Source organism: Berghia stephanieae, chromosome 2 (genome assembly GCF_034508935.2).
Source record: "Berghia stephanieae isolate SIO BIC M18660-M18661 chromosome 2, UCSD_Bste_1.3, whole genome shotgun sequence".
NCBI lineage: Eukaryota > Metazoa > Mollusca > Gastropoda > Nudibranchia > Aeolidiidae > Berghia > Berghia stephanieae.
This window is the reverse complement of record NC_088361.1, coordinates 84,121,494-84,145,751: the sequence shown is the minus strand read 5'-3', so window position 1 is coordinate 84,145,751 and position 24,258 is coordinate 84,121,494. Positions and strand designations below refer to the sequence as shown.

The 24,258-nt window shown below is 34.0% G+C and overlaps 2 protein-coding genes across 3 annotated transcripts in view; one reads left to right on the top strand and one right to left on the bottom strand.

Annotated features, from left to right (window-relative positions):
• LOC144963761 (uncharacterized) overlaps positions 1 to 7,749 on the top strand; it is a 16,644-nt gene extending 8,895 nt beyond the window's left edge. The window contains exons 5-7 of the mRNA XM_078897703.1: positions 2,518 to 2,582; positions 4,416 to 4,770; positions 7,371 to 7,749. Coding sequence (XP_078753829.1) covers positions 2,518 to 2,582; positions 4,416 to 4,770; positions 7,371 to 7,562 — 612 coding nt within the window. The 3' untranslated portion in view covers positions 7,563 to 7,749. The remainder of the gene's footprint in view (positions 1 to 2,517; positions 2,583 to 4,415; positions 4,771 to 7,370) is intronic.
• A 4,788-nt stretch (positions 7,750 to 12,537) lies between these two features.
• On the bottom strand, positions 12,538 to 23,845 carry LOC144965692 (BBSome complex member BBS5-like). 2 transcript variants are annotated; one of them, XM_078901286.1, is made up of 12 exons: positions 23,767 to 23,845; positions 21,107 to 21,189; positions 20,264 to 20,329; positions 19,555 to 19,604; positions 18,999 to 19,079; positions 18,524 to 18,570; positions 17,328 to 17,463; positions 15,878 to 15,973; positions 15,096 to 15,158; positions 14,161 to 14,295; positions 13,850 to 13,933; positions 12,538 to 13,342 (listed from the first exon to the last, which is right to left on the bottom strand). In XM_078901286.1, exons 1-12 carry the CDS (start codon positions 23,820 to 23,822, stop codon positions 13,214 to 13,216), a joined length of 1,026 nt encoding a protein of 341 aa, XP_078757412.1. In that variant the 5' UTR covers positions 23,823 to 23,845; the 3' UTR covers positions 12,538 to 13,213. The 2 variants fall into 2 exon arrangements, with proteins under 2 accessions (XP_078757412.1, XP_078757414.1); XM_078901288.1 differs by lacking the exon at positions 23,767 to 23,845 and adding an exon at positions 22,757 to 22,820 and having other exon boundaries at positions 12,612 to 13,342.
• Between the last annotated feature and the right edge of the window lie 413 nt (positions 23,846 to 24,258).

The window sequence follows — 24,258 nt, the reverse complement described above, 5'->3', positions numbered from 1 at the left end:
CTAAATCAAGTGTATGACACAGGAAAAATGCCAACTGATATGAAACGATCCATTTTTATAGCATTACCAAAAAGCCAGGGGCAGTTGATTGTGAACAACACAGAACTATTAGCCTAATGAGCCACCTCACAAAAATTCTTTTGAAGATAATTTTACTAAGAATAAGAAATAAAATACGACCTGAAATTGGGGAGATGCAATTTGGTTTTGTTGAGGACAAGGGTACCAGAAATGGAATATTCACATTATCAATGCTGATGGAAAGATGTATTGAAGTAAATAAAGATCTGTATATGTGTTTCATCGACTATTCAAAAGCCTTTGATAAAGTACAACACGAAAAACTATTTAAAATTCTATCATCCTTGGACATTGATGGTAAAGATTTAAGAATATTACGGAATTTGTACTGGGAACAAGAAGCAGCAATGCGTGTTGACAACGAGCTAAGCAGTTTTACACCTATTAGAAGAGGAGTTAGGCAGGTGTGTATTGTCTCCAGATTTATTCAACCTCTATAGTGAAATGATATTAAGAGATATCGAACATAAGAAGGGGGTGTGTATTGGAGGAAAGAATGTAACAAATCTGAGGTATGCAGATGATACGGTTCTACTGGCAGAATCTGAACATGAACTACAAGAATTACTGGATGTTGTAGTCAGGAGTAGTGAAAATATGGGACTGGAACTGAATATATCTAAAACAGAATGTATGACTGTATCTAAAAATAATAACCCACCAGCCTGTGTAATAACAAGCAGAGGACAAACAATACAACAAGTTGAATGTTTCAAATATTTAGGCTTCAATGTAACATCCAATGGAAAATCAGATTGTGAAATAAAGAAAAGAATAGGCATGGCGAAGAATGCATTCAACCAGCTGCATACAATTATGAAAAACAGGAATATTAGCATGAAAACAAAAATCAAAGTCCTGGATTGCTATGTACTGTCTGTGCTGCTATATGGTTGTGAGAGCTGGACCATAAACAAGACCATGGTTAAAAGACTGGAGGCAGCGGAAATGTTGTTTTACAGAAGAATGATGAGGGTGTCATGGGTGGAAAGGAAAAGAAATGAAGAAATTTTAGAAATGGCAAACAGAAAAAGATCACTGATAAAAAAAATCATCAAACGCCAAATGGAATTTTTAGGACACATTATCCGCCACCCTGGTTTGGAAGTACTCGCCTTGACTGGAAAGATGAATGGAAAAAGAATAAGAGGAAGACAAAGAATAACTTATTTGAAAGGGATAAGAATTTGGACAGATGAAGCTGAGAAAGGTGGCGCTGCTTTAATAGAATTGGCAAGAGATAGATCAGCTTGGCGAAAGATGACCTCCGACGTCTGCTTCAATATGGAACTACATGAGATGAGATGTTTCAGAAAAAAATTCTGAAAAAACAGCTGATAAGGTTAAACTTCAAATTTTCTCTGGTGATTTCGAGGTTTACAATAGCTTGCTTGAGAATGTTAAGTTATTAACTCATTTGTGACCCACCGGCCCAAAAAGGTATTATGTCGGGGTGGACTAGGGGTTGGAAATTGAATTTATGACCATAAATATGACACGTGGGGTCATTGTTTGTACTTTATGGTGGAGAATAGTTACAACTTCTTGCATGCAAAAAAAAAAAAAAATAATAAAGAAATAAAAAATAAAGAAATAACAAAAAACAACAATGAAATAATAATAATAATAATAATAATAATAATAATAATAATAATAATAATAATAATAATAATAATAATAATAATAATAATAATAATAATAATAATAATAATAATAATAATAATAATAATAACCCCCCCCCCCCACCCCACACACACACACACACACAAAGAAACCCCTCAAGGTCCCGTATCTCATCATTTCATCTCTAAATCCACGCTTAAGAGTCCACTTCATCCCAATATAATACATTTTAGAAACGGTGCGTCACAGTTTCTATCTGGATGTGACTTGGCAGGTTGTGAAAGTCAACTCCCCACTTCACTCGATAATAGAAAGTTACCGTTACTTTACCACAAAGCCGCACACAAAATGCATTCAGTGGAGTCCGCTTAATAATAATAATAATATTATAATAATATAAATGATGATATATAGTCTTTATTGTCCAAAAAGATGGCAATTTGTCATTTGGTTTACAGTGTTTGAAGTTAAAAATACAATACATAGATAGATAGACAAGCATATATAAATCAAATAATAATATATAAACATCAAAACGATATCAGATATAAATATCTAAATGAAGATGACGTTTCAAAACAGTTTCGAAAAAATATATAGATAGTCAACTCTTTATGTTAACTTCTGCTTTAAGTCAACACTTCTTGTTGGTCCTATATTTTCTATTCTATATCTAAGTGTATTCCACTGATAATTGATAAAGCCAACTTTGCTTAAAGGCAACCAATCTTTCTGGCCCTATTGGTGTTGGTTTAATCTGGATTCCATTGTATTATAAACCTAATTTTCCTTTCCTTGTTTCTTTTATCCTAGATGACCAACACATATGGTTGTGCTGCCACCGCCTGTGATATGGAACAACGGGTCTTTTTGGAAGAGTGAGCTTTCTCAAAAAAAAAAAAATCAAATATTTATCATATTTAGCTTTACTCTGAAAAAAACTTAGCAATGACTGTGAAAAATGTTTTTTTCTCTTTTTGAGGAAAATTTTTGTCTAAAACCAAAGCCCTATCTCCACTGAGTAAAAATGTTTTTGAATTTTGAAAATCCATTCATAAATAAACAAGTTATTCAGTTTCAAAGGTGTCATTTATTTGGATGACCCGCAAAGAGGAAAAAAAACGCGAAAATATGGGACGCTTTTTCGGCATTTTTTTTCGACCTTTGGTTGTATCTTGCGTAATAAGTGTATTAAAAGATTGAAACTTGAAGAGCAAATTAGGATGGTGTTTTGTAAAATACGGGAAAAGTACTCGTCATATTCATATGAAATTTTACAACCAAAAATAAGAAATGTTCATGTATTACCTTGTCAGCGACAAAACCTCCAGGCCCTGTAGTATTAGAAATATTTTACTCCAAAGAGTAAAAATCTATTTTTAACGGTCTTCTGGTAATCGCACGAGTTTTGTCGCTTGACATAATCTAAAATGACCTTTTTTCTAACTGTGTGCCAACTTTCAGTCATATTCATCGATAAACAGCGTCGTAATTAACTTGTTTAAATAGCATATACGAAACGGCTTCGTCCCATATTTTGACGCGAATTCGGGCACTTCGTGAGCGAAAAAGAGGCCCAAAGATTTGTGCGGGATAGTCATTGCTAAAAAACTACTACTACTACTACTACTACTACTACTACTACTACTACTACTACTACTACTACTACTACTACTACTACCACTACTACTACTACTACCACTACTACTACTACTACTACTACTACTACTACTACTACTACTACTACTACTACTACTACTACTACTACTACTACTATTCTTCTTATTATTAATAATACAACTTCTAGCACTTATTCTACTACTACTACTTCTTCCAACCTTACAATTATAATATATCTTTTATCTTTCATTATTTTCTAGTAGATTCTGTCCCTCCACACGCTGGCCTCTCTTTCCACCCCTATTACCCCCTTGGGACACCCCGCCGACTACCCACGCCACGTTAACGTTTCATTCATACTGCAACCACCATTGTGTACAGACGATACAAGTTATTTTGCATTTTAATTTTACTTTAATTTATTTGTTTTCCATGTTAATTTGTGTATCGTTGGGCTGACGAAGGGTTTGTACCCGAAACGTCCTTTGTCTGTTTTGTTCCCATACGAAGCCTCTCCATTTTCACTCTTTCGTTAGTATTTTCACGATCACCGGCTTCATGCAGCCCGCCCTTCTGTTTGGAATTTCCAAGATGAACTAGATTGAATATCATGTCAAATTGAACAGTTGGAATTTCCAAGATGAACTAGACTGAATATCATGTCAAATTGAACAGTTGGAATTTCCAAGATGAACTAGACTGAATATCATGTCAAATTGAACGGTTGGAATTTCCAAGATGAACTAGACTGATTATCATGTCAAATTGAACAGAATAAGCAAATTAGAGATTGATTACATTTTTTTATTCTAAGAAACAAAACTCACAGTCTACAATCCTGATATTAATTCAAACCTTATAAATCGACAAATAAAAACCAAAATCTTGAAAAATAGCAATATATTTTTGAAAAAAAGAACACACACAAAACATAAGTGATTCTATACTTTTTATTTTATTTTATTATCTTATAAGATCTTATTTATTTATTTCTACTTATTAATTTTGTTGTTGTTATTGTTGCTTTATCAAATTTTTTGATAAACATTGCTTATCAAGAATTAAAAGCGATACTTATTGATTCTTTTCAGCTTTGAACCTTGGGCATTCATATCTAGTAGAGCCGAAGATGTCTTGGAAACATGCAATATGAATCTACAATGCCAAGGCGGTTATCCAACTCAAAATGCACCAACACCAGGCAAGCCAGGTTCTGCCTCCCAAACCCCAGGATCCACGTCAGAGCTGGGTAAAGTGCTGGGCAGTACGGAATCGCCGGAGCAGGAGGTAATTGAGGAAATCGAAGCTGTGATAGCTGCAGAGGAAGCCATTGAAAAGATTACAGATTATCTGTATTATACAACAACGGACTACTACCACATGCCGCCTACCAAAGCAACGAATGCAGGGGAGCAAGTTGTCGATGGGCAAGGAATGGATATTCCCGTGAGTAGAAATTATTATGAAAAGTGCTTATGTGGTTTTGTGCGGCTATTGTGGTATGACACTCGCTTTCGGATCAGAAGATCCTGGGTTCAAGCTTTCGCTCGGTGCATAGTTGAGTCTTTGGAAAAGACTCTTTTACTCACGTTCTCTCGCCTAAGTCAAGTGTAAAAAGAGTACCTGGCCGTCGACAGCGTTGTCTCTGTCGGAAAAAAAATAGTAACATCGCTGAACAGTAGTGCGGGGCGGTCCTTGGCAAGCTTAAGGACCACGTCCTACGGTCCCTGGGAAATGAAAACCGCAAGGACCGGTCATAGGACCGGTCCTTTTCGACATTGAACATTCCTGAGAGACTGTTGGAAGTTCGAACCGTTTTGACCTTTGGGACCGTGGGATCGTTCATTCTTGAACCGTTAAAGACTTGTGAGTAAAACACACGGAGTAGTCACACTCATTTCAAATTGTAACCTAATTAGAGAAGAGGGGTGATGCCTTCTTTATTTGCTCACCGTACTTCATTGTTACTTCGATAACTTAGCGTGAATAAAATTTGAAATTTATCCCCATTAACGGAGATAATGGAATCGCCCAAGGCGTTGATCGAGTTGTTCGTGGCGTTGATACACACACGCAACTCCTACCCCCGCCCCCTCCCCCCCCCCCCCACACACACACATTAGAGGGCAGCGAGCATTGAAGAGTAAGAGAGAGACGTGAAGTTATAATAAGAGGGGGTGGATGCGGTAATAAGTAATAAGTAATAAGTGGGGTCGATGGTGACTTTTCGCCAGATCTAACAAACCCAACTACCCATTCACTGCTGAGTAGACAGGGATTCAGAAAAAAACTCGACTGCACCCGGGATCGTTCTCTGGCCCTTTGCGTATAAAGAGAGTGCTCTATCAACTGAGCTATCGGGGTCCCCAAATATTCTATTGGACTTTTTAAAAATACAGACGTTATAACTGGGTTTTTTGGAAGGAAGAAACTAATGAAACTGATATTATTTGATTAGTTAAAACACCAAACGAAATTTTAATATTATTGTATTATTTTAAATGACAACAATGCGATAGAAAGGAGTGGTGACAAGAGATGGACAAAAGAAAACAAAAAATCGGACTTGCTACTTGCTAGGTTCGAGACACACACACACACACACACACACACACACACACACACATACACACACACAGACAAACACAAACATCTTTTAGTAGTCACATGCATTTCAAACAATAACCCATTAGAGAAGAGGGGTCATGCCTTCATCATAGATCATTGTCATTGCGATCATTATGGTGTAGTAAATTTTGAAATTTACCCCGTATAATGGAATCGTCCAAGGCGTGCGCCTCCTGTTCCCCCCATCTCACACACGAAAGGGCGGTTTGCGGAGTTGAGGGAGGTGGTCGTCTGCCTCTATGGTCGTCTGTGTCGTTTAGTGTATGGCAAAGGGGGGTGGGTGCGATTAATTAAGTGGGATGGGTGGTGATTGGTGGAAGATAGGCAAAGAACCGAGGCAACGAATCGCTGCGGAAGTAGTATGGCGCGAGACCGTTGAAAGGTGATAAGAAGTGAGGACCGCCGCCGGTATTCCACTTTGGGACCGGTCCCCGGTTCACAGCTAAAAGACCGTGGGACCGGTCCTCAGCGCGGCACTACTGAACAGGCGTCGTGTATCGTTCCACATGTTACTGTTGGCCAGGGACCCCTTGTAAAGCGATTTGAGCACGTTTAGTGGATATTGCACTATATAAAAGCTCAAGTTGTTGTTTTAAAAAAATGTTTAATATGTCACCAATCATCTAAAAACGATATTATGTTTGGATTAACTGATGCATGCAATTATATTTTAACCCGTAAACTGCTGTACTCTGGAAAGAAAAGTATTAAAAAAGTTAGGCTAGAAAACTCGTCCTTCAAATATCGATCGACTTAAATTACCCTAATCTTGGTAAAAACTCTCAAACCTGGGACCTCGCGAATAAATAAAATAAAATAATTTTAAGAAAGAAAAGCCCCGCTCATTTTGTGCGCAATTGTTGGATGCAGTCTTCTAAGCATTCAACGAAGAAATATAGATAATCTATCAAGCAAAAGTCTGTTGTCAACAGGATTCAACCTTGTTGTTCAAAGTGAGCAAATCGGCAACCAATAATCGAAGTGTGTGGTTAACTCTCTCCTTACCGGCCATTTTCTTGATTGTCCCCAAAACTTCACATCCAACCTCTACAAAAATAGATTTATTTCACTCACACTTAAAAGCTGTTAGTTGTTGCTATACATACATACATACACACACACACACACACACACACACACACACACACACACATACATACATACATATATATATATATATATTTTTTTTTTTTATTATTATTATTTTTTAATTTATTTATTTTTATTTGTTGCTAAACGAGCTCTTCAACGCAGTGTCAATATACTTTAACTACAGCAAACATTTTTGTTCAAATACTATGATGTACAAAAGAAATTAGAATGAGAAAAATGTTGGCTGCATCGTAACATAATGTGACGATTTTCCTATGGGTGGTCAGGAGGGGGTTAAAACTAATACACAATTATTTCCATTTCAGGAAAGTGACGGAGATGTGGACCAGACGTTTGTTTACGGGATGGTGACGGTGACCGCTGTGGTCATCATCAGCTTCACACTCATGGGTGTCATTGCTTTCAAAAGATTCAGCCGGATAAGGAAAAATTATAAGCTTGGATATTCTCAGATGACGGAGGAGGAAAGCAGGATGCTGAAGAATGAATACAACTAGATAGGCCTATACGCGTTATGTAAAATAAGGGAAGAAGTACTAGAAAAGAATAAACAGACTAGGTGGGTTAGAATGCAATGTAAGATATGAAATCTTGTTTCTATTCTTTGCCCTTCTTTGGGTCATTGTATTCTTTTCTATTCTAATGCCATTACTAATTTAGTAAGAATTTAGAGACGTTTAAAAAAACAACAAATTTAATATATATATATATATATATATATATATATATATATATATATATATATATATATATAAATGTTATATGGCTATTATATCCAAATAATATACTTCGGGTTCAGTTCTCCGTTTCCCGCGACACACCATGTTAGATTTTTTTTTATTGTCAAAAACAAAATTCTCCGAACGTGCGTTTTACGGTGTAACACGATCAATATAGAATTCTCTCTATCTATACCAGAAATGGTCATACCAAAAAGAAAAAGAAAAAAAAGAAAAAAAAAGATCGTTGGTCATACTATGAAGTGCACACATTCTGGACTGAAGACAGAATATTTACCAATTAACATTTCTCTAATATGCCAAAACCACATTCTTCATATTCTATTGGTATCAGCAGGAATAATATTTAATTTTCTTAAAATAGAAAATATCTCATGTCAACTATGCGAGGTATATGTTTACATATGTTACATATATGCAGGTCTGACATCCGAACCCGATAATAGTAATAGGCCCAGTTTAATATCGTTGTAATGGACATATTTTGCGTCATTTTTTGTTGTTGAGATTTTGCAAACCATATTGCGAATTTAATATTAATATCAGTTTCGTGTCTAAATTTACAATGCCAGGGCCTAGATTCTTTAGATTTGATTGTAAAAAAAATGATAACTTTTGAATTTCCTGTGAATAATAAACATCCATTCTACAAATAAACGCTACCATAGTCCTATTAAATTTAAATATACCACAAATCTCAAGGAATTGGTAAACAAATAATACTTTTATATTTATATAACTCCAAGATGCTGACATTTATTATTATAATCTTTTTATTGGTTTCAAATCTTTTCAGTTTATGTCTAAGTCTAAGCATAATATTTGATACTGACGACGGTTCAAATTTTAAAATACTCAGTTTTGCATTGTACAACTCGACAAATTAGATGTTAATATTAAGGGAAAACGTTTCAAATGGTTTCAGTGGGATCAATAAATTTATTTGGAATTTAAAAAATAGAAAAATTATGAGGGAGGGGCAGTTATGACCAACATCTGAATTGTTTTAGTAGTATATAATAATAATAATAATAATAATAATAATAATAATAATAATAATAATAATAATAATAATAGGCCTAATAATAATAATAATAATAATAATAAATAATAATAATAATAATAATAATAATAATAATAATAATAATAATAATAATAATAATAATAATAATAATAATAATAATGATACGATAATTGAAGTCAAAAAGAAAAACAGATATAGTGGAATATAAAAAAACGTATGAAATTCATAATTTTGTCTAATGAATTTATTAATTATCTGTGTGGATTTTGGTTGGTGGTGAAAATCACACTAGAGTTTGAAGAAAAAAGACTTTATGTGACCTAATGTGTGTTTTTATACTCGACATTGTGATTAAAATTTTATGTTCTGATATTCACTTCTCTTTGCTTTGCTTGAGCTAATATGTGATTATATGTGAATACATATGAGCCAAACTAATACTGGTATAATTGATAACCAGACTCATGAGGTATTGAGTTAATGCGTTTGCTTCTATGTGTTGTGTGACTTGTGAGTTTAGTTCACTCACAGAAACCATCAAGCTTTTGGATATATTGTTTCTCATTACGGTATTCACTTTGTTGGATACGATAGAGGGACAAAATCGATGACAAATGCATTCCACTAACGATATGAACATGAGGCAGAGTTCCAGCCATTTTCTATAAGATGAAACGAATGAGAACAACTCGTACTTGACACTTTTTTAATAGGAAGCTGGTTTATTGCAAAATACTTTCCGCCATTAGTAGCTGCTGCCATAATAAAGAAGAAGTGTAAACGAGTTGAGACAAAAGAGCAGCAACATAACCATCCAATCCCTGTGACTGGAATCTACACCATAAAAAAAAATGCCCTTCCAGCACGACATCATAAGAAATCGTTGCCTCAGCATTCCACGAAGGAATATAATTCATCAAACAAGATGCCCGATGTCAACAGGAATCATCCATGTTGTCCAAGTGATCAAATTGGGGGTTAATAATCTTGCCCAAAGAAAAATACGAAAGTGCCTGAAGCAGGATTCGAACCCAGGACCTTCCAGGTCACAGTGCAATACCTTAACCACTCGGCCACTTCGCCCCCTACACCATAAGGATCTCGAAAAGCTTGTCTGAAGATCTCAGACCAGTAACTTCGCCTGGGAGGCGCAACAAAGAAAAAGGCAAAGGACAGCCCAAGGTGGAGGCCCTCTGCATGACGAGTGTAAAAGTAAAAAGTTAAGTAAAAAAAAAAAGTGTGTATGAGCCAGTGCCCGATAAAGCAAACAGAAAAATATATGAAAAAAACCATCCCAACAAATCAGCCAGCCTTGAGTGGGGTTCAAACCTCAGACCTCCTAATTTCCGGTCAGGCGTGCTCCCTAAAGCCACTTTGATATTTTCAAAATAAAAATGGAGGTTACTCTATTGTCTTTGTACTCAGTCTTTGGTGTTCAATGATTATTATAACGCAGGGAAGGGTTCACTGTCGAAGAGTGTACTAATGTGAGGAATATAAGCAAGAATCATCCAAATTCTCTGGTGTAATAATGGTTGCATGTTTGACAGGAGAGATCTGATGTTCAATCTCAAGTTGAGGCAAGCTGAATTTTTGGGATGATTTTTTTTTTTCTTGTATTGTTATTGTGTAGCACTATTCAAGAGGAATGTTGTCTTTCCCCCCACCTATTATCAAAGGGAGGTAAGTCGAGAATTATATACAAATATGCTAGTCATACATGAGTATCATCTTTTGATCATTCTGTTTTCTATTATCATTCTTTAAAAATAACAATAATAATATATGTCTCGCCGGAAATAGGCAATTTCATTGTCCCTCGAATTTCGATTTCACCACGTTTCACTGTAGATAACGCACATAACAGCAAAGGACTAACAAAACAAGGAATGGTATTTAGCTTTAACAACATCATATTTATTATATCACAAAGCTCTCTCTCTCTCTCTCTCTCTCTCTCTCTCTCTCTCTCTCTCTCTCTCTCTCTCTATCTCTCTCTCTCTCTCTCTTTATTCAATCATTCACTTCAGGCCAGACTTGGACTTTTGTATCGTAGACAAATGACATATAAGTTATAAGGTTTTTATATACACAAACAAAATACTCCTTTATTTACTCACCAACGCAATATGCACATGCTGTAATTTAAATAAATAAATAAAATTCCCTTTATTCATCCCCAAGGGGAAATTTGTCTTTAGGGTCTATTCCAAGGGAAGACTGGAATAACCCAGGCGTCAACACCGCAAAATGAGCTAGGATGAGGTGACTTGCTCAAGGCCACACAACGCAGCGGTGGGTGATTGAACTTGGTACCTTTTGGGTGCGAAGCAAAGACCTTACCATTGAGCCACGCTGCCCCCTGTTTTACTACAGTTTACTAAGTTTTACTACATCAATATGATTTATCATTACTGAAGATCAGCTCGTATTGGTTGAGAAGAGTAAAACTGTTTCAAGACATGGTGCTCACTTTCTATAAGCATAAGAGTATTTCACAGATTGCTCGACAATTGGAAGAATATATACAGTGTGTTTTTTTATTACTACCCGATAAAGAACTGAAATAGCTTAAAAACTAAAAATGATAGAGACATCTATTTTTATCCATAGTTTTCCATCACTATTCAAGTTTTTTTTAGGTGAAATTTCAGGAAGATGCTATCTATAAGCCGCTACAATAATGTCATGCTTTTTTTTAAAAAGGGGAAATTTGGCAAGTAATTTTTTAACCCAAAAATTGGAAGAATATAAAAACGCGTTTAAGTTAACAAGAAGTTAAGTCTCTTTTTCTTAATCATTAAAACCACTGCTAAGCTGTGGCAAATGAGCCATTTTAGTTAGTTTTATTATTTGTCATAGTTTAAATGCCTTACTCTCTTTCTCTTTAAATTAACTATTGTGGATCGAACTCAGAACTTAGAATTATAAATCAAAACTGTATTAATTGCAACAGAAGCATACAAAATATTTGGTTCAATTGTAGACTTTTCCCCACCCAAACTAATGCAATATCTATGTAGATTTATTTATTTGTGAATCAATTGGTCTCACCTAAAGGGCCACGACCTGAAAGCGACTCATTTGTCCTCATTTTAAATTGAAAATTCTTAATATTGTTTAAAACAATTCAATAACTAAAGGGTGCTATTTAGATCAGATAGAGTATCTTTCATCCCCCTAAACCTGCTGACTCTTCCATGGTCTCTCTAATCTTTTCCTGAAATAAAACGCTTTGGTTTTGCCCAAGTATCTGAGGATCTTTATTAAAGTTATACTAGGACAAACTGTCATCCCAATTAATGACAACCAATAAAAAAAACCCCAAAAAACAAACAAACAAAAACAACAACAACAACACAAAAAACCCGATTATGGGTTTCCCTCTCCAACAACATAAGAAAATCTGACAATTATAAGAAATTTGCGGCGCTGTACCGCGGCTGATGCCTGGGTTATTCCAGTCTTCCCATAGAATAGAACCAAGAGACAAATTTCCCCTATGGGATGAATAAAGGGAATTTTATTATTTATTATTATTTCTTAAATTTACAGGAATTCATAATTATTGTGATACAGAGTCATAACCTAAAACCACCCCACACCACACGATTGTTGCGGCTATCTTCAATGTTGAAGTAGCAATAGTAAGAATTAAATTGGATTGGATAGTATTAGTATCATTCTTTGTACAAACAGATGGGAACATTTTTGTGTGAGAGTTGGGGTTTTTTTCTTATTTTTTGTTATATTTGGATGTAAGAGATGATATCATAAATATCTTTTCTTTTTTTTTTTTTTAAATATTTTTTAGGAGGGATGGGGAAGGGGGGGGGGGGGGGAGGGGTAAATCACCTCTCTGTCGGCATCCCTTAAGACATGGAATTTTTTGCTAGTTCCTGTATGAAACTTTTCCCCTTTGTCCAACTTTTTCCAGGGCACAGGTGAGCTAATAGTGCTGACAGGGCGCAAAAATGAACACAGATGTGCTGTGCACCATTTATTTTTACTTGATTGCTTATTTCAGCTGCCAAGTTTAAATTGCCATTAAACTTCTAAAAACTAATCAAAACCTAATCTTTTAAAACTATCAGCATAGAGGAATGCCTCAATCAATCCGCTATGTTATCGTCATACACCTGACCCACTGCTTCAAAACGTTATCATGTTGGAATGCAATAGATTTTTAAAAATTGACTATAAAGTCAAATTGACGAAAACTAGAAAATTTATGATTTTTGAAGTTGAAGTATCAGAACTCAGTGTTTTCAACAAAGGCATTAATCTTAACGGGATTGTATTATGCTAAGCTTATAACTCAATTATTAACATGATAATAAAACCAACATAATACTGTTTTGAGGTGACATCACATTTAATAATTTCATGCAGTAATAACTTCCCATAATCCAGAAATTGTGATGCCTTCCTTTAACTTTTCCACAGCTAAACCGAGTTCTTCTGAATACACTGGCTCCCTATCCGCTTCTTTGTTTCCATCTGCAAAGTACGCCTGTGAAAACAAAACAAGACAAAAGAGGCTTTCAGACAATTTACTTACAGCAAGAAATACATAGGAAAGATCCACCAGAACTGTCCGATATAGCATGGCACCTATCACATGATAAAAATTGTCGTTGAGCGGCTATGTGGTCTTGTGGTATGAGACTCGCTTTAAATCCTTGGAAAAGACTCTTTACTCACATTCTCTCACCATACTCAGGTGTAAAATGAGAACCTGGCCATTAACTGTGTTGCCTCTGTAGGAAAAATTGTAATATCACCTAACAGGTGTCATGTCATGAATCGTTCTAAATGTTACTTGTTGCTGTTGGTCAGGGACCCTTTGTAAAGCGCTTTGGCGCACATTTAGAGGATATTGCGCTATGTAAAAGCGAGAGAGAGAGAGAGAGAGAGAGAGAGAGAGAGAGAGAGAGAGAGAGAGAGAAAGAGAGAGAGAGAGAAAGAGAGAGAGAGAATGAGAGAGAGAGAGAGACAGAGAGAGAGAGAGAGAACTTACCGCAAATGCATCTGTTTGGTTGTCGTATTCCACTTCAATATCGTCTTGGATTGGTGCATGTGTGAGCTCTTCCATAGATTGGGGCTGATTGGAGAACAAATTTTAGAAAATAAATCGAGAAATGAATGAACAGATAAACAATAGTATAGATGATGATGATGATGATGATGATGATGATGATGATGATGATGATGATGATGATGATGATTATAAAATAATAATATAAGATTGACAATAATAGTTATTATCACCAATAGTTATGATACCACATCTGCTTAAACATCCTGTGTTATGATTAACAAAGACAATACCGTGCTATCCACGTCAAATTCCACACCAAACACGGGACAAGCACTGTAAACCTTGTGCAGATTTTGAATCATCTTGGCAGTGGCTTGTAACTTCTCTAGTGGGTCAATTCGGAAACCCAATACATATCCTCCACTCTGGTAAAAGAAGAAGAAATAAAATTGAATTCTCTAGTAAATATGCATCATATGGGTTGATATCTATTTCTAAAGACAGATTGAATAAAACGCATGCAGAAGAATAATTTGGAGGATCACTGGAAATAAAGAGTAAAACATATTCCTAAGAAACATGACAAAAGAGTAAGAAGTGCACTCCTCCATGACATAAACATCTAAAAATCAGTCATTTGTTCATTTTCTCATTAAGTTTGTGCAAATCTATAGATAATAATCTGCATGGTGTTGGCCTCCGGTGACAACAGACGAGTTTGTTTGTGAAGGCCTTGTCAGCACATCATTTATTTGTATCTAGAAGGTCTATATTTTTTAACACACATGCAAATTTCCTTTTTTTTGTGTGTGTGATGAACAAAAGCATTATTATTATTATTATTATTATTATTATTATTATTATTATTATTATTATTATTATTATTATTAATATTATTATTATTATTATTATTATTATTATTATTATTATTATTATTATTATTATTATTATTATTATTATTATTATTATTATTATTATTATTATATTATTTATTTATTTATTTATTTATTTATTTATTTATATTATTATTATTTAAAAATTTATTTATATATTTATTTTTTATTTTTCAAAATATTTTTTAAATTTATTATTATTATCATTAAAAAGAAATATTATCATTATTTATTTATTTATTTATTTTAATTTGTAATAAAATCGTTTTAATCTATTGTTAGGAGTAAAGCAAAAAAAGACTATTCTTAATATAAATAAAGATAAAGCGTACCACAGGTGATGTTTCGACAACTAAAGCAATGCCAAATTTGGAATCTCTCACTTTGACAGTTTTCTGCAAAAGATAAAGAAGGTGTGTAGGAGTGGCATAGGGCGATGTCATAGAAAACCATTCTCTCTAATTCAAGTTCATTGAGCTCCAGATTCTTATATTAGAGATAGGCATTATTGTGATTGAAATATATTTTACGTATCCAGAGACCTTAAAGCAATAGAGCATGTATGATAAGATAAGATAATGTAAGAAAAGATGAATATTATTTATCCATTTCTGGAAATTGACATGGGGTATTGCCATAGACTAATACATTTCTGAAAATAAAAGAAGGAAATACAATGACATAGAAGTAAACAACTAAACACACATTTTAAAAAAATCTCTCATACCTCCAAAAATTCTCTCTCTCTCTCTCTCTCTCTCTCTCTCTCTCTCTCTCTCTCTCTCTCTCTCTCTCTCTCTCTCTCTCTCTCTCTCTCTCTCTCTCTCTCTCTCTCTCTCTTTCTATATTGTATTTGTTATTGACTGACTGAAGAGGGTTTTTATTCCCAAAACGTTCTGTGATTTATATTTTGTTCTTTTTCGAAGCTGTTATATATATATATATTTTTTTTGTTCATTACAAACTCATAACTGATAATTTACATTAAATTATTGTCTAGTCTATATTTCAAAAGTATAAAGTAAAAAATTAAGCTATTTGATTCCCCGGCACACCTGTGTAAAGTTTAAGTGTCTTTGATTTGATCTTTCTTTTCGATTACAATAATACTCACCATTTGAATGTATGGAATGCTGACATTGAAGGACTCATTAATATTTGCATGCCACATGAGACGAACATTTGTTATGTAGAATGTACCGAGATTTCCCTGCAATGACAAAATCGCAAAACTATCCTCAACAGCAATCATATCATTACTGTATAACTGAGCTTTTTATATAGCGCAATATCCACTAAAAGTGCTCAAAGCACTTTACAAGGGGTCCCTGGCCAACAGCAAACTTAACATCTAGGACGGGACAAGTCACCTGTTAGGCGATATTACAGTTTTTTGGGGGTTTTTTTTGGACAGATTCAATTCTGTTAACAGCCAGGTATTCATTTTACACCCGAGTACAGGGAGAGAATGTGAGTAAAGAGCCTTTTCCAAGGACTCAACTATGTGCCGAGCGAGGCTCTAACCCAGGACCTTCCGATCCAAAAGCCAGTGTAATACCACAAGACCACATAGCTGCACTGTTGTCTTATCCCCCTACAATGGCAGCATGGCTCAGCAGAATGGTCTTTGCTTCATACCCTGAAAGGTAACAAGCCTCGACTACATGCCACACTGTGCAATTCTGAGAAATTCACCTCATCCTAGCTTACTTTGAGACGGTGTGTTGGAGCTGACTCCTGGGTTATTCAAGTCTTCCCTTGCTCTAGACCCCAAAGACAAACTTCCCATTGCAGATGTATAGAGGGAATTATATTTTTTGATTATTATTTTATTATTTAGAGCAAATTCTCTCTCTGTCTTTGTTAACTTTGTCTCCTAAATTGAGAAAGTTACCGTTGGATAATAAGTTCTGTGCTAGGAGAGCTAAGGCTAGGTGATTTGCTCAAGACCATAAAATGTAACTAGGGGGCCCAATAATTCCATTGGTAGAGCACTCACTTCGCACATGAAAAGGGATGAGATCAATCTCTGGTGAAGTCAGGATTTTTTTCTGATCCCCAGTCCGCCCAGCAGTGATTGATAGCTGGGTCTGTTAGATCAGGTGGAAAATACTTTGTGATAGACTGACATCCTTTTGAAAGGGTAGCAGGCAATTGCTATTGTCCATTTCAGGCTGTGGAAACCGGGATAAACTCCGGCACCATGGGCCTAGTGTCTCTGAAAGACTACTAAACAATGCAGCAGTGCTTTAAAGTTACAAAGGGAAGATAATAATTCTGAGTATCACATTGCACGATTATGATTACCTTGAAGCCTACTTAACATTGAAAGTGTTCCACAAAGGGCATTTAGAAATTATTTGATGTAATTGTTTAAAATTAAAATAACATGGTGGTCTTGACTTGTACATGCTTATGGTTTAATTTTACAAGGACAAAAAAAATAAAAAAATAAAAGAAACTGATAATGCCAAACACAGTGAAACTCAATAACAATTTTGCATACTTTGCAAGTATCAGCAACAAAGAAAACATTACATCAATTAAAAAAAAGTGTCACATACCTGATCACTTGAAAGGTTCCATACACCATTTACTTTATCGTAAACTTCTTCTTGCGGCAAGAGTCTCAACTGTTTATCTTTGATCAAAGCACCTCTTAATTTCAAATCTCTGTATAGTTTTGAAGTTTCATAGGCCCTGAAAAACAAATAAAGTTCTATTGTTTAATACTAAAATCTCTATTTGTCAATATATAAAGATAAGTGCATAATCTAACTAAAATCTCTATTTGTCAATATATGAAGATAAGTGCATAATAATCTATCTTGAAAATATTTACTGCTAAAGTGCGCTTCTCAGACTAAACTCATTGCTGTAGCTAATCACAGGGAACTAACTTCTTATTTCACTCAGTGCACAGCAGAAGTATCTGGTGGCTATAGTGTCAATCCATGTTTATCAAACCATGATTAAAATAATCATTGAAATTGCCAAACAGTCATAATTCTTAAGAATGTAGGACCAAATATAGTGCAGCCATTGGCGCTTTGACAGGATATTAATATATTTCCCTGTCATGTATCCTAAAAAAAACTCTCAGAGCGTGCTAAAAGGGGGCAACAAGATTTCAGCCCATTTCCCCATGACGATAATGATGATGATGATTAGGATGATGATTAAAAGCATTCGGTGATAGATCATTTGAAAAGTATGGACCGACCACTTATCTCCGTGAGCCTTTATGACCTATGACCTCAGTGGACAATTTCAAGAAAAAATTCAAAACTTTTCTATTTCAAAAACATCTTTTGGATGGCAACTCATGAGTTTCAAATGAGTAACCACTACCACCAAGTTAGGATTTTGACGGCTTACAATGTGAAGTGTTCCAGGGCCTCAGCAAAGAGTGTAAAACACATTATTATTATTATTATTATTATTATTATTATCATTATTATTATTATTATTATTATTATTATTATTATTATTATTATTATTATTATTATTATTATTATTATTATTATTATTACTACTGTTATTATTATTATTATTATTATTATTATTATTATTATTATTATTATTATTATTATTATTATTATTATTATTAGCATCATCATCATTATTATTATTATTATTATTATTATTATTATTATTATTATTATTATTATTATTATTATTATTATTATTATTATTATTATGATTATGTACGACGAAAAAAATCTGAAAAATAAGAACAACTACTTTCTGATAAATTTACCTATGGACAGAAATTATTGATGTAAACAGTCTTGGGCTTCCAGGGACCTGAAAATTGCACAACAAAAATGCTTACTTTAGGGGGGAAAAAATCATTAACAACATACTGAACTTTTGATAAGAACAGAATTCTATTGAGTGAAAAATACAATCACTTCAAAAAAGATCATTTAAGCTATCTTTTTTATACATACATATCAGACTGAGTAAAAGACAGTTCATGATAAATTAATGCTAGCTCTCCTTGTATAACTATTGGTGAAAGGCAAGTAATTATACCCAAGTTTGTAATGTGAATGCGTTTTCATAAAATAAAAATTCAAAACAAATATATTATAGATACGGTATCAAATACATTAGACATAAGGTTAGAAATTAGCAAAACAAAAGAAACAAAAACAAAACAAAAAAGCAAACAAAAAAAAAAAAAACCCAACAAAAACATTAAAAAAAAAAAAAGAATCTGACACCCTTACCAAATTTGTAAAAATGAATTCGAACCGAGTTGAATGAGATTTACACAGTATGTATAGAGCCTCAACAGTTCCTCTAAGTTTCTGAAACAAATATAAATATCATCATCATCAATAGTATTATTTTTAGGAATCCATGTATTTATACAAAATAAATTGCATCAAGCCAATTGTTCATTCTATAGTTTGTTTTATTCCTGCATCAGATTTTCAAGACAATAAAAATCAATTTTCAAAGTCTTTTAACTTATATAATTTATGTGCTACCTTTATTTTGTTTCTCTAGAAACAGTACATTGAAACCGATAAATACTCTACTAACTAATGTCAAAACTATGAAAAAAAAATTAATAGAATCTTTGGAAAGTTACACAATTTAACCATCTTTTTTTTTTTGTCGCTGAAGAAGAGTTTTTTATTTGAAGCTTTTTGTGTTAAGCATGTCATTATTTTTTAAAGCTGTTATAGTCATTATTTGTTCAATCCTTTTCACAGTTCACAGCTTAGCATTCTAAATTCACAAAACTTTAGGATTTATTAAATTAATTCAGCTACTTACCGATACAGCTGTTCTTGTTGATATCCCAATGACACAATTGAAGCCAATGGCTGTGGAGATAATTGACAATTAACAAAAAGTAAAAGTTGAAAAAGTATGGGTATTCACAACATTGCTTTAATCTTGAAATAGGGTTGAATATTATAGCAAGAATGTAACAACAGGAAACGAGTGGATAAATTCATCTTTCCCTTCATGATACCAGATATCTCAAAATAAGACAAATCCAGGAATAAACAAGACATTACATATCCTTTAGAATTTCTGTATACCACTATCACGAATGAATACTCTAGTTGAAGAATGTATCATGAATTTAAAAATAAATACTACGAGCCATTTCTGACCAAATCAGATATTTGCCATTTTTTGTTGTTGTGTTATTTTTTTATTTTTTTGCAAATGCAGTGACACTGATACTGGTTTCCAGTTTTGCATGAACGATAAAATTTAGGCTAGGTATGCCCAACTTCACAAAATGGGCGTCTAAGAACATTTTAGGTTTTAATCAACTCCCTCATGTACAGACAATGCATTTTATGCCTAAATAATGAGAAAAAAAAAAATTCTGATCATAAGATACATTGTCATGCGAGACACCAAGCACTACTTTTGATGTTAGATTGCAAAATGATCCCATGAAAACATCGCAGTGATTATTTTGTTAGAAAAATGCATGAAAATTACAATAAAAGTAAATAACACTTACATAAGTTTGCTCTTGGCATTTCAATAGAGCTCCATATGATTCTTAAGTTTGTAACCCTGAGACATCCTGTTGGAGAGAAAAATCAATTATATTATTTTGTAAAATGATGTATAAACATTATGCACTACATAATGACCAATTCTTTGTTGAAAGTGCAAAAACAATCTTGGAAATGATAATAACTACATATTTATCACTAAGTGCCTATCTCTGGCTTATCATCGTATTCTAAGAGCTTTTCAGTCTTAATTTCTCCTAGTCGACAATGTGCATTTTACATAATATGTTATCCATTGTTTCAAATCAAATCAGTATTGCATCATGATGATTTCAAAGCCAACAATTGCATTTTATTATTTTTTTTTGGAATGAAATGAAACGTGGTATATCTTTTCTTGAGGACATGGAGATAAAGTGTCTTTATATGCATAAAAATAAAATGTCCTATTTTTTAAATCAGCTTACGAAGACATAAGTTGGATTTGAGGGTAATGGATCACTCATGCAGCTGACTTTACATTTTACAGCATGGAGATAACACATTTTATTCCTTTCTCCAAAAAAAATAAAAATAAAACCTATTCAGGTCTGTTTTATAATGCTGGCAATCACAATTGGAGAAAACTTCCATTCTTAGTTAAACATTTTATCTAAATATAGAAACCCTTATGCACAGTGGTAGCAGAAAAAATTTATGTGACGGGCATTGAGTTAAAACATCAAAGTTGACTTTTTAGAGAAAAAAAAATTATCTCTGTTCTTTCTCAACAATTTGCGGTCCATAATTAGTATAGAGACTTTAAACTTATTGGATGAATATCAAATGGATTCGACCAATCTTACCTCTATCTCCATTATTTCCTTTAGTGTCTTCAACAGCATCCAATTTATCAATGAGCTTTTCTCCAGTTCGAAGATTCAATTGACTAGAAGAACAATTCAATATATATGAAAAGTAATCAGAAATGAGCATGTTAATTGAGACCCTCCTCCCCGCCTATAATAAAACAAAATCTGAATTATCCTGATTTGCTGAACTCAACCCCTTCCACCTCCTCTGTTTAATTGAGATACGAGAGAGAGAGAGAGAGAGAGAGAGAGAGAGAGAGAGAGAGAGAGAGAGAGAGAGAGAGAGAGAGAGAGAGAAAGAGATAGAGAGAGAGAGAAAGAGAGTGCAACTTTTTGGAAGAAACTCCGAATCCCCCTTGACCTGAATAAAAGACACTATAATCTTAGTGCTTTGAATTCTCAGATAACCATCATCAGTCAAATAAACGAAAAGTTTTGTTTTTTTACAAATCAGGGTAAGACCCCCTCCTCCCCCCCCCCCCCCCCCTTCCTTAAAATGTATTTAAATCATGGGGACACCCTGCGATCCCCTGCCCCCCTCCCCCTAAATTTTTTTTTTTTTTTTAATCGGGTAAGATCACCGTATACCATCCCCACCCACCCCCCAAACTGACCAGATAAAGAAAGATACTAAAATCTTAGTGCTTTAAAGGCAAGTGTTGCTTTAATAATAACTGAAACTTTTCAATTCTATTATAAAAGTGTTAATTTCTGAGCAATAAAACATGAATTAATGTTTGTAAGGTAAAATACTATCTAAAACAGCAATACGTTTGCAGTCGAGTTAGGTGAACCACTATAAAATATCTAAATTTAAATACCCATCATAATTGATGTGAAAAAGCGAAAGTCCTCCATTTCAAACTATTGAACCAATAAATAATCTATTTTACTTTGAAAATATTATCGATGTTTCCCATTATCGAACTGCATACATTTCTCATGATGGGGGATTTACAGTGAAGTAAGAAAACTATCAAAGTGGCAATTCAGACTCGAGTCTGAATAGTCTCCCATGGATATTTGGACTCAAACTTAAATATACGTGAGCAATCACAGAAGGCTGAATGGGGGATGCAGCACAGATGCTATGAGATCCTCTTTTTTCTGTGGGACGCAGTTCGAACAGTGGGAGAGGGTGAGGAACTGATAGAAGAAGAGTTCAGAAGAAATTCTGTTTTGTCCATATCAAATGAGTCGGGGCTGATAAACCTACTTAGGCCAGTAGAAGCATTGTTACTTGTCTAACACTAACACCATCACAATAATATGTATCATTTTGTCCTAATTTTATTGGACACCATGAAAAGATCTTCCTTTAGACCGCTGTTACTTTGTCTTTTGTCCCCTTCGATCTTTGAGGAGTTTTAATAGTTTTCTTTCTATAATTGGACTTCCAAATGGTCAATGATTTTGTCTTTCTCGTCAAATAAAGGAAGTTTAGACTACCTGATACTCAGTTATTCATTTGGTATTTTCATTTGCACCAAGAATATCTAATTGTCAATAACAAAAATAAATCGAAAATAAAACCCTCCAAAAATATACTGCCTGCTAGCCATTTCCCTATTTGCTTTGTTGAGTAGCATTTCAGATTTGCAACTCGTTGTTGTTCGCTTTTGAGGTTACCATTATTTTTCTTACTGTGTCACAAATTTAGGCCAATTCATAAAAACCGAGAAAGGCCAAGGTCAAATTTCCTGTCCGCCTCATATCTGGTACACAGTTATTTGAGTTTGAGTCATGGGAAACTAATCAGACTAAAAACTGAATAGCTTCAAACAAAATCAAAAATGGCTTCCATGGTTTGTTCCGGTTTAGTGAATTCTTATATTCATTCTTATAATCATTCTGGATTTATACTATTTAGTTATGTATCATATATTATAAATAAACATTGCAAAATATCTTCAAATTAAAATAAACAACTTTTAATAAAAGGATGAAACAGAATGTGTAAGTGTTTGCCATTGCCATTACTTGCAATATCACTTCAACTCCAGGTAAGCAAGTTATTGGAGTGACACCTGTATGTGGACTTTCAGACAAATTGATTTTGAATTTAGAGACACTTACACTACAGAAAATAATTTTTTAAAAAGGTATTAAATAGTGGCATTGAATTGATTGAATATTGATTGGATATCGCAAGTAACTTAGCCTCTGTTGTTCTTGAAGAGACGCTTAGCAATATTTTAAAGAAGTAATGCCTTAACCTGCTTAAAAGCCTTGATAACCACTGGCTATCATCCATCCTCTTGGGAAGAAGAATTTAGAGAAATGCAGTTGTCTATACTATTATTTAAAGTTAAAGTTAAAGTCGACAATGGCAATGGTTATTCTATCACTATAATAATTATCAATAGTCATAAAGGGGAGGCCTTCCTAAAGCTCCTACATCCCCAGTATTCTTGTTCTAGTAGGGGGTTTGGGAGGGGGGGACTTTTTTAATTATGTTCTAGTAGGGGGTTTGGGGGAGACTTTTTTTCATAAACTTTATTGTTAAAGTTAAAGTTAAAGTTTAAAGTGCTGAAGGAAACTGGCGCCCAGTGAAATTGTAATGTCGACGCACATGACAGGAGACATATAAAACTAAATGATACAATCTACACGTTTGATTCAAGAAAAAACAACAACATATAAATACTAAATACCTAGGGGCCACATCAAATTTTACATCTCGATCCTGCCACAAAATTTCAGCAGCCATTTTGACGCTAGAATGTAGCAACAAGAAACGGAAGTCTCCTATTGATAAAGTGGTTCAATGGGTTTGTCGGGCAGATGCTCTGTATTATTTAACTAATTTAACGTTTGAAATATAAAAGCTGCAAGATGTTTAAAAATTAGTCATCTTGATTTGATTTCAACCAGAAAAATTAAGTTTATTCTTATGTTCTATAGCTTTCATTGCAACCTTCAGTGCCCAAGTTGTCTTTTAATAAGTACATACCGTTGGTAGCAGGCATTATATTATGAATTGACTCCTTCTGGACATAAATTCCTGGTATTTAAAGATCACTAAACCAATAAAATTTTTTAGCTAATTTCTTCTTTTTAACACCCCCCCCCCCCCCCCCCCCCGGCGGAGTGGTGCACTGCAACAAATTAACAATTGTGTGGATGTGGAATATACTTGGTGCTAC

Bases quoted from the DNA above. Each gene is read 5' to 3' on its own strand.
- LOC144965692 (XM_078901286.1), bottom strand. From the start codon at position 23,822: ATGGCTGCTGAAATTTTGTGGCAGGATCGAGATGTAAAATTTGATGTG. The intron at 17,464-18,523 runs GTAAATTTATCA...TTTGTTTTTCAG, and splicing joins TCAATAATTTCTGTCCATAG to GGCCTATGAAACTTCAAAAC. The intron at 15,974-17,327 runs GTATGTGACACT...TTGTCATTGCAG, and splicing joins GGAACCTTTCAAGTGATCAG to GGAAATCTCGGTACATTCTA.